At 38.7% G+C, this 14,210-nt stretch overlaps 2 protein-coding genes across 6 annotated transcripts in view; one reads left to right on the forward strand and one right to left on the reverse strand.

The window, feature by feature from the left end:
• The first annotated feature begins 1,147 nt into the window (after window positions 1–1,147).
• On the forward strand, window positions 1,148–8,882 carry LOC134795380 (adenosine 3'-phospho 5'-phosphosulfate transporter 2). Of its 2 annotated transcripts, XR_010144805.1 has the most exons (7): window positions 1,156–1,240; window positions 1,391–1,743; window positions 2,125–2,351; window positions 3,208–3,434; window positions 4,139–4,326; window positions 5,923–8,709; window positions 8,801–8,882. XR_010144805.1 is itself a non-coding variant. In XM_063767213.1 (6 exons), the coding sequence occupies exons 2-6, from the start codon at window positions 1,448–1,450 to the stop codon at window positions 6,098–6,100; spliced, it is 1,116 nt and encodes a 371-aa protein (XP_063623283.1). In that variant the 5' UTR covers window positions 1,148–1,250; window positions 1,391–1,447; the 3' UTR covers window positions 6,101–8,882. The 2 variants fall into 2 exon arrangements, 1 of the variants encoding a protein (XP_063623283.1); XM_063767213.1 differs by having other exon boundaries at window positions 1,148–1,250; window positions 5,923–8,882.
• Window positions 8,883–9,260: 378 nt separating this feature from the next.
• LOC134795374 (tyrosine-protein kinase Src64B) overlaps window positions 9,261–14,210 on the reverse strand; it is a 99,353-nt gene continuing 94,403 nt past the window's right edge. For 3 of the 4 annotated variants that reach the window (XM_063767203.1, XM_063767204.1, XM_063767205.1), the window contains 2 exons: window positions 11,421–11,608; window positions 9,261–10,480 (listed from right to left, as the gene is read on the reverse strand). In XM_063767203.1, the coding sequence (XP_063623273.1) occupies window positions 9,746–10,480; window positions 11,421–11,608 (923 nt within the window). In that variant the 3' untranslated portion in view covers window positions 9,261–9,745. The remainder of the gene's footprint in view (window positions 10,481–11,420; window positions 11,609–14,210) is intronic. The other variant, XM_063767206.1, reaches the window with a different exon arrangement.

The following is a 14,210-nucleotide window of genomic DNA, read 5'->3' on the forward strand; positions in this document are numbered from 1 at the left end:
TATGAGACGATATCCCTTCGCGCCTACATTTTTCAAATTTGCCGCGTTTTTTTACTGACAAGATCTGCTAGACCAAGTATATGTGCAGTAGCTTAATCTTAATTAGCTTATTTCATTAGTGAAAATTTAATTTTATCAAGTGAATAATGAGCGTCAATCGCCACCATGACTAAAATTAGCGTAATTAAATCGCACGAAACAAACGCCTATTTGTGCTTTAGAGTCTGTTCGGAAGGAAAAGAGTCATGAACTGTATTGGGTCCCATACATTCTGCGACTCTTCTCTTTCCGCACATACTCTATCAAAGAAATTCCGTAACGTCTTATCCCTTCGGGTGGCAGTAAAGTAAATTCGAGGAAACTCAGACTGTCAGACGAAACAATACTGGATCAAGCCAAGGAGAGAAATCATGTGGATCTCGCCGGACCGTTCGAAGGTTCGAAGTGAGGCAAAGTTATTTAAACTCAATAATATTCAATAGACTGTTTTCAGCTTTATTGTGCAGTTAATGATAGTAGTAATCGGTAAATTAAAATGTATACTTACTTACATATTTAAAATATTATTTACCTAATTAAACTAATAATTAAATCAGGCGCATGTGCACTATTCGTCATGTATGCATATTAAAATGAATTAAAGTTCCGCAATGCAAACATAATAAAATTATTATGGATAAGGTCATATCACAACAGGACAAATATAGATGGTCAAGCAAATCTTGTCAGTAGAAAAAGGCTCGAAATTCAAATTTTCTATGGGACGATATCCTTTCGCGCCTACATTTTTCAAATTTGCCGCCTTTTTCTACTGACAAGATCTGCTTGACCCAGTTATAGATTGACGAATTATTTTATAGAAATAAGAAAGATAAATTCTTCCAAATGGTAGGAAAATATTGATTACAAAGCTGACAACACTGTGTACAAATTTTTTAAATAAGATTTACTTAAAAACTGACCCATTCAACCATGTCAAAGTTTACATTTATATTGAAGTCCGATCAATCATTGAATAAATATTTGCTAAAAATTTAAAGTTTTTTAAAACATATAAATTAATTTATAATGTTACCAGCCGTACAGACAACTTACGTCAAATTAAACAGCTGTATCAGGCCAACTGTCAAAGTGCTGACATGCTATTCTAGAGTTGTTGGAGGAGGAGCTTTGAAAATAGAGGCTACGTGTCTCGAAATAACAAGTGCATTTAAATTATCTTACCACATAATTTGAAGAGGTGACGCAAGGTACTTACAAGCTTCATGAATACTTTCTCTTTTCCATTTACAAAGATTTAAAAATATTGAGGTTTTTTCCACGCAGTTCAATGTAGCTATTTACAAAACACTTGAAACTATGCGGTCCTAAACAACAATTTCCGTTTCAGATGAAAACAAAAATCACAATGAAGATTTAAAACGACAAGAATCTTTCTAAAGACACAATGTCTTCCAAAGACACTATTATTAAGATTGATGACTCAAGAAATGGTAGAGAGAGTCAAAAAACTGAGATTAATATACTTTGCCTCAATCTAACGCCATATAGCCAGCTAACACAGTTCATATGTTGTTGTATATTTGTATTTATATGCTATTTAGCCTATGGATTTTACTTAGAGCTCATATTCTCTGAGCCGGAGGTGAAGCCTGTGAGTTTGTATATAACTTTAGTACAATTTATTATTACTATGGCGCTCAGTTATGTGGAATCGTTGATAAGGAATCCCATTAAGAGGAAGTGAGTATTATGATTTTATTTAAAGTTTTTAATATTAATATAATATGATTTCAAGATTGAATAAAAATTATAATATTTAATTATTATCTAAATCTAAAGTATGGAATGCAAGAAATCTATCTTTTATAAGATACATAAGATAGAGATAGAAGAGCTCTTACACACCATTTCTGCTTGGAGACCTTGGTGTACATCATCTTTATCAAATGAATGTCCCCAGAAGTTGATTTATGAGTCCATGAAAAGCTATCTTGTTCACTATCTCGAAAAGCTCATGTAGAGTGAAGGGTGATATTACAGTTTTTGAACATTGAGATGGGTGTTTTTTTTTATAATATAATTTGTTTAGATTTAATATAAAACAGCAATTGAATGTTACAGAGTACCATTAAAAGTATATGCTCTACTGGCAGCTTTGACACTTGGAACCATGTCACTCTCAAACCTAGCCCTAAGTTACCTGAATTACCCAACACAGCTGATCTTCAAGAGCTGCAAGCTCATACCGGTGATGATTGGGAGCATCATTATACTGGGGAAGAGATACGGTTTCCTGGACTATGTTGCGGCTGTGGTCATGTGTATAGGCCTTACTATGTTTACTTTAGGTAATACTCATTCTAAGCATAATAAAAAGTATACTTCATTTTAAAAATACTAATTTCAATCCCATAGAATCAGAGAACCAGCAGAGAACTAAATATAAGAATAGCTAAATGATCTTTTTTTAGGGTTCCGTACCCAAAGGGTAAAACGGACCCTATTACTAAGACTTCGCTGTCCGTCCGTCCGTCCGTCCGTCCATCCGTCCGTCCGTCCGTCTGTCACCAGGCTGTATCTCACGAACCGTGATAGCTAGACAGTTGAAATTTTCACAGACGATGTATTTCTGTTGCCGCTATAACAACAAATACTAAAAACAGAATAAAATAAAGATTTAAATGGGGCTCCCATACAACAAACGTGATTTTTGACCAAAGTTAAGCAACGTCGGGAGTGGTCAGTACTTGGATGGGTGACCGTTTTTTTTTTTGCTTTTTTTTTTGTTTTTTTTATATGGTACGGAACCCTTCGTGCGCGAGTCTGACTCGCACTTGCCCGATTTTTCTTAATCTTAATCTTACTCAGATGAACGTATCCTTTAAAATAAATAAATAATAAAATAAAATAAAATTCATTTATTTCAGACAATTGACAGTCCATCTTACTAAGATTAACGTTTTACTTAGAGAGAGACAATAAAAACACAGAATAAAACATTCAAACCTTTGAAACAAATATTTATGCTCAAAACAGAAATATTTAACTCTGATTTGAATGCAGGAATTTTACCTATGTTGATTTCATTAGTAATTATTTACTTATGAAATCACACATATTATGTGTAGTAACAGTTATGTAATACATATTGACCAAAAGAATCATGGAATTAGTCTTATTGGTAATTTAAATTACCTGTTTCAGCGGACTCAATGACATCTCCAAACTTCGACATAATCGGAGTGATCGTGATATCCCTAGCCCTCCTCTGCGACGCCATCATCGGCAACGTGCAAGAGAAGGCCATGAAACAATTCCAGGCGTCCAACAATGAAGTGGTTTTCTACTCTTATGCCATTGCCTGCGTTTATTTAGTAGTCATTACTGGAAGCACGGGGATATTGACTAAAGGATATGTTTACTGCTCAAAGGTGAGCATAATAATACTAAGCCACTTGCACCATCCCCCTAACCTGGGGTTAACCGGTTAAACCTGGAGTTACCATGGTTACCAGTCCAATTTGACACTAGGTTAACGGTTTAACCAGGGAGGTAGGGGGTTAGTGGGATGGTGCAAGTGGCGCTTAGATGGATAAAGTAGTGCAAAGCTTTTTTGTATTCAATACAAGTAAATTGTAGCAGTGTTACCATAATGGAAAAGCTATTTTACCCTCCCTGGCACAGAATAAATAATAGTACTAGGTACAGAAGATTCACTCTTTAACAAAACGCGTCTGTTACGATTAGGACAGATATGACCGCTAAGTGGCGCAAGCGCCACGCGCGGCTTATGGCTAGCCACCAAAATTGGTGTGGGACGGATGTACTTAGTAGCTACTTGTTGCGACGCGACGAAATCGCGGAGTCAGCCACGCCTGTCCCTGGTTAGGTTCTAAACAGGTGGGCGTAGGAAGGTACCGCTTAAATTGTAACTCTTTATTTATAAGGCTTATAAGGGTGTCAGGAATTATACAAAATTGAACCCTATCACTTTGAAATAAAGTTCAAAATCATTCCCTTTGCCTTACAAAGACTTAACGTATTCTTAACGCTTACTTCAGCGGTTGCGGCTGCAATTAATATTTTTTTGATGTCCTAATTTAACCTTTTATGACCATTTTGTGTCTGTTTTCAGGTCGGCAGCCCGCTAACCATGTACGCCAACATATTCCTCCTAAGCCTGAGCGGGTACCTCGGGCTGCAGGCGGTGCTGACGTTGGTCCGGATAAGCGGGGCCACGGTGGCGGTCACCGTCACCACTATGCGGAAGGCGCTGTCTATCGTCATATCGTTTGTGCTGTTCAGCAAGCCGTTCGTCTTCCAGTAAGTTACAAGTTACTTAGAACCATAGAGTAATAAGTAAGGAAAGAGTGGTAAGTCCATACATCAGGTTTCTTACCAAAACGCGCTTTATTTCTTAGTCGACATCTAACGCCAAGTAGTGGAACTATCAGTACCCCTACTTGACACCAGATGTCACAAGTGTAGCTACTGACGAAAAATGTACTACTAAAACGATTTACAACTAATATATAAAATAGACTTCCAGTTGATCCGGTTATAATATCTGAAAATTGTTGAGCATTAGTGTTTTCGTTCGCCGAGACATCTAATGTGAACTAGCAGTACTGATAAATTCCGCTACATGACTCTAGATGTTGATTACGAAATTACGCGCGTTTTGGTAAGAAAAATGATGTATGGAGTTACCACTCTTTCTTTTCTTATATTACTTACTCAATGCTTAGAACACAATTTCATTAATTGTACATTTAAAATGTGTATCAAAAGTCTAAGATCGTCGTGCTTCGATAGTTAATGTAGTAGATGGTATTGTACCACAAAATATTGCGCTACAAGCTACAAAGCGCTATCTACTTAAGCTATCAAACTCGCGGACAGTGATTCACTTAGATTGCATGTCTCTACATTAATTGGTAGGTTTTGTTTGTCATAGACTAAAGCAGCGCCCGACTGGTGCAGATCTGTATTCTACGTGAGCGAGGGTTTTGATTTCCTACCTTGATCAATTTGCCAACTATTAAAGTTCCATTGATGGATAGGATCTATAAATGTATGAATATCTTTCGTTCATGAGCGGACTTGAACCGGCAGTTGCTGGATACCTAATCTTATGATGAAGTCATCATTATTAGGGCTGATTTAGACGGCGCGCGAACTCGCATGCGATTTTAGTTACATTGCGGACTGTTGGTTACGTCCAATTCAACCGACCGATCAAAACCCTCAATGTAATGAAATTCGCATGCGAGTTCTTGCATCGTCTAGATGAGCCCTTAGTCTCGAGGATCTTCCACCAAGACCGGTTTTGAAGCTATTCTCATTTAGATGTGTTCCCTGCGATTTTATTAGATCATTGGTCTACCTTTATTCAACTTTTTCTAACGCCCTCTAGTTCACGCTCGCATAAATAACCTTTCTGCCCCAGAAGCTATCGGTTCTACCTCAAAACACAGAAGAATCGTCGGGTGACAAGCAAACGTCACTAACTAACATCATTGAAATTATTGGACAATAAACCGTGTTAAAAGTGTAATAAAGTACATTGTTACTTTAATTTTTTGATAGTACTTAGTGAGTTTTGCTTGTCACCCGACAAAATAATAGTACTACCATACAGCAAGGACACTTCCTACAAACTCGAAGTTTGACAGCGGTTCAGGGTCGAATCATGCTATTCTTTCTAATATATGGCACCATCCCTTTCGGCTATTTAGGGTTGTCAAAATTCAAGTGATTATCTTATCTGTGGTCGTGCAAAAGGAAGTCAAGTGGTGCCAACCCTAATAAGTGCTCGGAGCAATGCTGAGCCGAACGGAGCCGAGTTCGACCGAAGTCAGGAGTGTCTCCCCACTGCTCAAAATTCCCCTCTTTTTTAAACTTACCTTTCTTTTCCAGATACGTATGGTCCGGCATGCTGGTCGCCCTGGCGATATACCTGAACCACTACAGCAAAAAGAACCCGGGCTATGTGCCCGGCATAGTTCTCGCTTGCTTGCATTACACGCAGTCCTGCTACCAGTCAGAGTATAGGTATTTAAGAATGAAGTCCAAAATTTATGCAGATACTGTATAGTTGTTAATTTGATTTCATTGGGTCATAGAAAAGTTAAGGATGATTCACGCTAGATCGGGCCAGGGCTGGTCCGGAGCTTCGTTTTCTATGGAAAGCACCACGTGATCACCGAAAAGCTGTCATAGGAAATGACACGTCGGACGCCTCGGCCCGGTCTAGCGTGAGTCATTCCTTTATACCGCTGCCGCTGACCGCTACACAGCTGCACACGACTAGGTAAAATTGACGAAATATAAATTAAGTCGATATTGTTCAAACTTGTTCCGAGAGATCGGCTCACTTTATATTTCGTCAATTTTAAGCATGTGCCAGACGGCAGACAACCACAGTTTCTGCAAGATGACCTTGGTAGAAGCGAGGTAGAAGCGCGGCTGTCTGCATGGTTTAATACGAGCCCAAAACTTCATGGTTGGCAAAGCACGCTGTCTACCAAGGGTGTTTAAAGGTCATGCGGAATTTGGTTTCAACCACTTGCTACATGGCTTAAAACCACTGCTTTTCTACCAAGGTCATCTTGCAGAAACTGTGGTTGTCTGCCGTCTGGCACATGCTTTACATAAGATTTTATAAAGTTAGCTCGAGTTTTGAGTCTGAATTCGGAGAACTCGATACAGTTTTACTAGACTCTGCCTGCACCTGTATCTAATACAGTATATTTTTAGAGTATTTTTGAAGTGTAACTCAAAAGGCCTCTGGTCCTGTAATAAACATTCCGTGATTCATTATTTACGTTCTGTCTAAATAAGAGTAAAAACAAATGATCATACTTGGATATGAAGACTCGATACTTTGATATTTGTTGCAGAAATGATGAGTCTATTCAAGAAAGAACTCAAGTGTCTCAAGTTTTTATTGAGACCTAATAAACGAACTAATGAATGACTAAAAACAGAATTGAGTGACAATGGGGACTTAAAAAACCGGCCAAGTGCGAATCGGACTCGCGCACGAAGGGTTCCCGCACCACCTACGCAAAAAACGGCAAAAAAATCACGTTTGATTGTATGGGAGCCCCACTTAAATATTTATTATATTTTGTGTTTAGTATTTGTTGTTATAGCGAATATAGCGGCAACAGAAATACATCATCTGTGAAAATTTCAACTGCCTAGCTATCACGGTTCATGAGATACAGCCTGGTGACAGACAGACGGACAGCAGAGTCTTAGTAATAGAGGAAGTTACATATTTCTTTGGTAATAGGGTCCCGTTTTTACCCTTAGGGTACGGAAGGAACCCTATAAACAGTACGTGTTGTATGTGTTCTACACTCGTTTTCATATGTAGCAGTCAGTTGCGGTCAATAGGTAATGAATTGAACGGCATAGCCGGTAGTATATTTCTAAGATGGACTTGTCGGTATTTTTATAACACCCAAGAATTCATCAGTCTTTGTACAGTTTATATCTACAATGTTCGAAAGTAACACTAGTCTCTTACCGTGGCCGGCGCTAGCCCAGTGTGTACAGGGGCCTTTATATAAATTGGTTTGAAAGGGACGACACTACAGTGTTGCCACTTTTTAATTTCTACTCTTTTTTGCCAAGCTGTATTTAAATATTCTAGAATCAATCCTTTACATTGTGATAAATACTTATTTAAAATATTAATTTATGATTATTAGGGTGGTATTCCACCTGTCCAATTTCCTGGTGCGTGCATTGCGTCTCACTCTCTCATTAAGCAAAATGTGAAATGCAAAAACACATTGGACTAAGAAATTGGACAGGTGGAATACCACCCTTAGCAACAGTTACTTTAGTAATTGTATGACAAAATACGATACAAGACATTAGATTAAGAATACATTTTGAAGTATTATGGTAAATATTGTCACAAAATGAGATTACGAATGTCGCAAATATTGTACTACCTTTACTTACCTAAGGTCGACCGGGATAAATGAGGTAAATTCGTACGTAAAAACGTACCTTGAGGTAAATTCGTCTTTTAAGGATTTCTTCGAAACAAAACATTTTAGAACTATTGCAACCCTCTCTGTTCGATGTGTGGTCAGTTGGTGTCTGAACTTTTAATGCAGACGGCATAGTATAGAATATATCTTTGAAAGACGCATTTGCCTCGGTTGACCTTATTTAAAACTCCGTTTTTATTTGAGTACTTTTGTACTGATTTTTTCGTATATTTATGTTCAAAGCTGTAAATGTATTAAATAGGAATAAAAATACATATTTTATATCAATGACATTTATTTCATTGTATGTACAAAATCTTAAAAATCTAGTCAATTTTCATACAAAAGTGTCGAAATTTAACGTGTTTGAATATTTGGAATGTTATTTAAGACACTATTTTTCATTGGCTTTATACACTTCCTAAGATGATGAGATGATTAAGTGAATAAAGCAAGGGTTTAATACTTGTTAGGGCACTTGCACACCGCCGCGATTTCGCCACTACTTTGCTATACAGGCCAAGTATAAAGGCAGTCTTACACTTGTGACAAAACTGACCGCAAATTGTACAGCAAAGCCGTCTTATAAAAAACCACAGCGAGTGGCCAGGCATACCTAAGTGTAGAAAAACAGAAAATATTACATTAGGTAACCAACATTAAGATCAATGATCAGTCGTTTAAATTGAAATTAGTTTATAAATATTTTACAATTGTTACATAATAATTCAGCCTATATACGTCCCACTGCTGGGCACAGGCCTCCTCTCATGCGCGATCTACAGGCTTGTCAGGGACAATTGTTACATGTCAATAGATAATTGGTCAAAATTATATTAAAGTTACACAGGTCACAAGTTCTAACTATGCTAGAAATTAAATACCTTCCCTCTACGTCTACCATTCGCTCACAATGTACAAATCTCTTTGGTATATGGTCCTAAAGCTAGGTTCATTAATTTGTCTTTTTACATTAGGGCACTCCTTTGCTGGGACTAAACTGATCATTATTGCACAATGTGACTTGAAGTGTAGATTGCTTGCAATGGCAAAGGAGCGAGTATATATTTGATTTATTATAAAGACTTGGCAGTATTTTTTAATTTGTACGCAATACAGGTTTACAATGTGTGTACATTAAAATTAATGTGCAAAAAAAATGGGACAACTGATATTGGTATGATGAGAAGATTTGAAAATATGAATGAGGCGTGTTTTGAGATCTTTACTAGTTTTCTTTTTAAGTTAATTACTGTAGTGTTGTGCCTTAAGTGATAATGTATCACATACCATTTTAGAATATGAAAAATATCGTGTTAACATTTTATATTGTTTTTAATCTTATTGCTTACGTTTTTAGTGAACATTCTCATTTGTACAAAATGCAAAACAATACTACGTGCGCTCATAAAGCTACCGTCGCTAATAAATAAGAAAATATAAAGTGAAAATTTGCACAACTATATTTTACTCTTAAAAATATTTTAGTGGACTTATGCGTAATTTCGTAATCGGCATTGTCGCTCGCGGCTCGGAAACGGAAGCCGGCTAATAAAAACGACAAGCTCACACATTCCTGTATTGTTATAACGCTTTCGAGTATAAAAATACTAAAAGTATGAAACCGTAGCGTTCTCTAGGCACCGAAAGCGTCCGTCACCACGATTCCATAATTCGCTAAGGACCTTACACAGTCTCGCACTAATCTACTATATCACAGCACCTAAGCACTAGTCTTGCACTTCTCTGTACGGTATCTCACTGGTCACTGTGAACGATTCGAAGTAGTGGTTGAGGAACTCGAAGGTGGGCCGCTTCTCGGGGATGGCGTCCCAGCACTGCAGCATCAGCCGGTAGATGTCGTCCGGCAGACAGTGCCCCACCGGCTTGGGCATTCTGTACCCTCGTTCGACTTGCTCTATGACCTCTTTCCCGTGTAGTCCCGGGTACGGTATCTGTCCGTACGTGAACAGCTCCATGAGTAGGATACCGTACGACCATACGTCGCTTTTGATTGAGAATCTTCCGTAAATGATCGCCTCGGGGGCGGTCCATTTGACCGGGAACCGCGACCCTTGTTTGGGGCAGTATTCGTTGTCTTCTATGACTCTCGCGAGACCGAAGTCGCATATTTTGGCTATGTTATTCTCGCCTATTAGTACGTTTCTGGCGGCTAAGTCTCTGTGTATGAGGAGTTTGGATTCGAGGTATTCCATGCCGGAGGCGACTTGCGCGGCGATGTAGACAAGGTCTTCGAAGTGTAGGAATTTGCCCTCCCCGTTTCTGAGGAATTCTAGAAGACTGCCTTTGCTCATGTACTCTTGGACTATGTAGACGGGTTCCTGTGTTGAACAGACCGCGTATAACGCGACCAGTCTCTTGTGCCTGAACTTCTTCATAATAGCTGCCTCCTGCAGGAACGCTTGTGTGGACATGGTGCCCTCTCGTAGTGTTTTCACGGCGACCTGAAAAAGCGTTGAATTAGAAATTTATTTTGCGTAAGGAAACAAGTTTTTAGAAAGTTATTTATGACAGTGTAAAACCGGCTCGAGTATTCGGCTCCGTTGCATAAACACAATCGGTTTACTATTGATCAAGTAATATATTACATTAGATTGACTTCGATGAGTGAATTCGGGGAATGAACACAACGTCCTTAATTAGTTTGGCCTAGACTTGTTCGCTTAACCTTACACTCGATTGTTTATAAATAATGGGGTGAATTTAATAAATAATACATAACTTTGATCAACATTGATTAGTCTGATTTACATTCAGCGAGACAATGGGAGCTCAAGGCTGTGAATGTCAGGGGCTCCAATTTCCTTTGCCTTTTTCACACTATATCTTAACTATCAACTCACCTCAATATTATTCCGCCATTTTCCATAGTACACATCTCCAAAAGTTCCCTTGCCCTAGCTTCCTGATCAGCTGAATTTCGCTCCTCCTCGGGATCTCCTATTTATCACGTAGCTCCCACATCGGGACTAGGGCTCCAACAGACAGGCGAGTGACAGAAATCTTTAAACAGTCGCATTAACTCACCTCAATATTATTCCGCCACTTTCCATAGTAGACTTCTCCGAAGTTGCTCTGTCCGAGTTTCCTGACGAGCTGTATCTCGCTCCTCGGGATCTCCTATTTATCACGTAGCTCCCCAATCGGGACTAGGGCTCGAACAGACAGGCGAGTCCAGAAATCTTTAAACAGTCGCATTAACTCACCTCAATATTATTCCGCCATTTTCCATAGTAGACTTCTCCGAAGTTCCCCTGTCCCAGTTTCCTGGTGAGCTGTATCTCACTCCTCGGGATCTCCTATTTATCACGTAACTCCCACATCGGAACTAGGGCTCGAACAGACGGCGAGTGCAGATATCTTTAAACAGTCGCATTAACTCACCTCAATATTATTCCGCCATTTTCCATAGTAGACTTCTCCGAAGTTCCCCTGTCCTAGTTTCCTGATGAGCTGTATCTCGCTCCTCGGGATCTCCCACTTGTCCCGCAGCTCGGGGCCGAGGTCCCACATCTGGGGCTCCGGCTTGGGGCAGGGCCGCGCCAGCACGTGGCAGAGGCCTAGCGCGTTCTCTGCAATACGTGAGCATCTTTACTTAGATAATGTTGTATGAAGGGTTATGGGGTTTGGTGAATCACATGCTTGGTTGTTACTATTCAGTATTCTGCATTAAGGCCCTTTCCTGACTTCGCCTTCCTTCTAATCGGGAAGGATGCATCGATTTTGTAACGCAAGTCAAAAAAGGGCCTTATGTAGTAAGGGTGGAATGAAAGATTAATATTAGTACGAGTACTATTTTACAACTACGTAAGTACAGTTGCCATCAAATATAGTGTAGCGGTTAAAGTGCTCAAAAATAAATGAACATTAACGCCTTGATAATAGGCTTTTTTCTTGGCGTGTATGTGAACAGCTTGGCCGCTCCCAATATATCTGATAGCGACCGTATGTAAGCAAAAGCATCTACTAGAGCTGAAGGAGGTAGAGGAACGGTGAGCGACCAAACATTTCAACCACAGAATAAATAATAGTACTACCGTACAGAAAGGAAACTTCCTAATAAACCGAAGTTTGACAGCGGTTCAGGCTCGAATCATGCTATCCCTTTCTAATATATGGCACTATCCCGTTCGGCTATTTAGGGTTGTCAAAATTCAAGCCATTATCTTATCTGTGGCCGTGCTGCACGCAAAGGGACGTCAAGTTGTGTCAACCCTAATCATTGCTCGGAGCAATGCTGAGCCGAACGGAGCCGAGTTTGCCCGAAGAGAGGAGTTTCGCACCCCTGTTCTAACCTAAAGAAAAGGCAATAGGAACACGCTCACTCAGCTCTCGTTGATGCCTTAGGTAAATGCGGGGTTGTTATGCTACGAGTATAATTGTGATTGTCTAGTAAAATGTATATGATCGTGAAAAGGGACAGATAACGATCGCGGTCGTTAACTTGGTGGACGGATAGGTACTATAGAAGTTTCGATTCAGAAAAGTCGCCAAAATCATGTCAACACTGTTGAAAAGACGTGGCGGTGTGACTACTAAATTGTAACGTACCAAATGCCCATATTAGGTGAGATGTCTTCGTGAATACAAATTCCTACTCGTATAAACATAAACATGTTGCTAGAGTATGTCAATACATAATAAAATTCGTTAATCATTACTGAAAAATACCGATTGAAATCATCAAAAAAGTATTTTTGTCACCTACGCAGTTGATTTTAATCCAATTATTGTGACACCCCTAGCAAAAAAAGCGTCCAGAAGCGACTCTAAATTAATATTGTTGCAATAAAATAAGTACAAAATAAATTAAACAACCGAATTAAATTCCCATAACATTTTATATCCGCCAACTTCTAGGCTAATTAAATTGCCCGTAATTCTAATTATTATTACGAACCCTTACAATGTCCACAAAACAAAGTCCCCGAACAAAAGCCATTTGGGCAAAGAACACAAACAAAGGCCTGAATAGTTGCTTTATATTCGGGTGTAACCCACATGCGAGCCAACTGTATGTAAATCGGTGGACGTTTGAAATTAGGGTGGCGGCGGTGGATTAGATCAGACAGAGACGGCGCAGTAATAAAAACAGCTAATTGCTTTGCTAAGTTCACTAAGCGCCACTTGCACCATCCCACTAACCCGGGGTTAACCGGTTAAACCGTTAAACCAGTGTCAAATTGTACTGGTAGCCATGGTAACTCCAGGTTTAACCAGTTAACCCCGGGTTGGTGAATGGTGCAAGTGGCCCTAAGTTGCTTTTCTTTACAATCATTATAAACATAGATCGCGCCACTTTACCAAGGTCTTATAAGTTATATTCGGTTATAACTAAATATTCTTTGATAAAATTGATATATTTTACGGGTACCTATTATTTCACTATTCTGAAGAGCAAGATTCATATTTCGTAGTCAAGATTAATAAAAATTGCATAATTAGCAAATTGTAACGTAACTTTTTTACTTAATCTTCTCTAGGGCATGCCATAAAAATATTTGCTGAATTTCGATTTTAATAGCTGTCAATAGAGTTGAATATTAACAGCCATATATGGCTTTGTATACACTAGCTAGAAGCTCAAATTAAGTGAACGCACTTAAATGTTATTTCTAATAACATAAAAATCTACCTACATATGATTTTCTCCCTTTACACAAACAATAAAGAGTTTAAATATAACACTGTCCAATAGTGTGATTCTCCTAAAATATACTTAAATAAGTATTATTATGATAAAGTAATAATGGTAGGACATCAAAACTAAAAGCGTCAAAGCGTTTTAATAGTTATACTTACTGATTTTTTTGAATGCCGTATAAAGGTCAACGCATCTTGATCTTGAACTGGCAAAATTTGGCGGTATGTACCAATATAACATGATAACATTGAGAGACTCAACTTACCGCGGCGATTAGCAGTCCTTACTATTCATTCGTGTTTGGTTCTACAGTCGTGACTCAAGCCGGGTCGATAAGCACGATTTCATTAAAAAAGCCTCTATGGCGATAGACGGAAGTGCATATAGAAAACTATTGTCATCGCGTTAGTCATTTGAATGTTATTGATACACCTGGGCTTCAAGTAGTTCTATTGAAGAAGCTAACGTTATCATAAGTGGTCTTATCATAAATATTACATCGTAATTGAAAATATGAAGTGATGGCGTTT

The sequence above is a fragment of the Cydia splendana genome, chromosome 12 (assembly GCF_910591565.1).
Source record: "Cydia splendana chromosome 12, ilCydSple1.2, whole genome shotgun sequence".
In the NCBI taxonomy this organism is placed as follows: domain Eukaryota; kingdom Metazoa; phylum Arthropoda; class Insecta; order Lepidoptera; family Tortricidae; genus Cydia; species Cydia splendana.

Coding starts and splice junctions, on each gene's coding strand:
- LOC134795380 (XM_063767213.1), top strand. CDS start 1,448: ATGTCTTCCAAAGACACTATTATTAAGATTGATGACTCAAGAAATGGT. Junction 1,744..2,124: donor AGGAATCCCATTAAGAGGAA/GTGAGTATTATG, acceptor TGAATGTTACAG/AGTACCATTAAAAGTATATG. Junction 2,352..3,207: donor CCTTACTATGTTTACTTTAG/GTAATACTCATT, acceptor TACCTGTTTCAG/CGGACTCAATGACATCTCCA.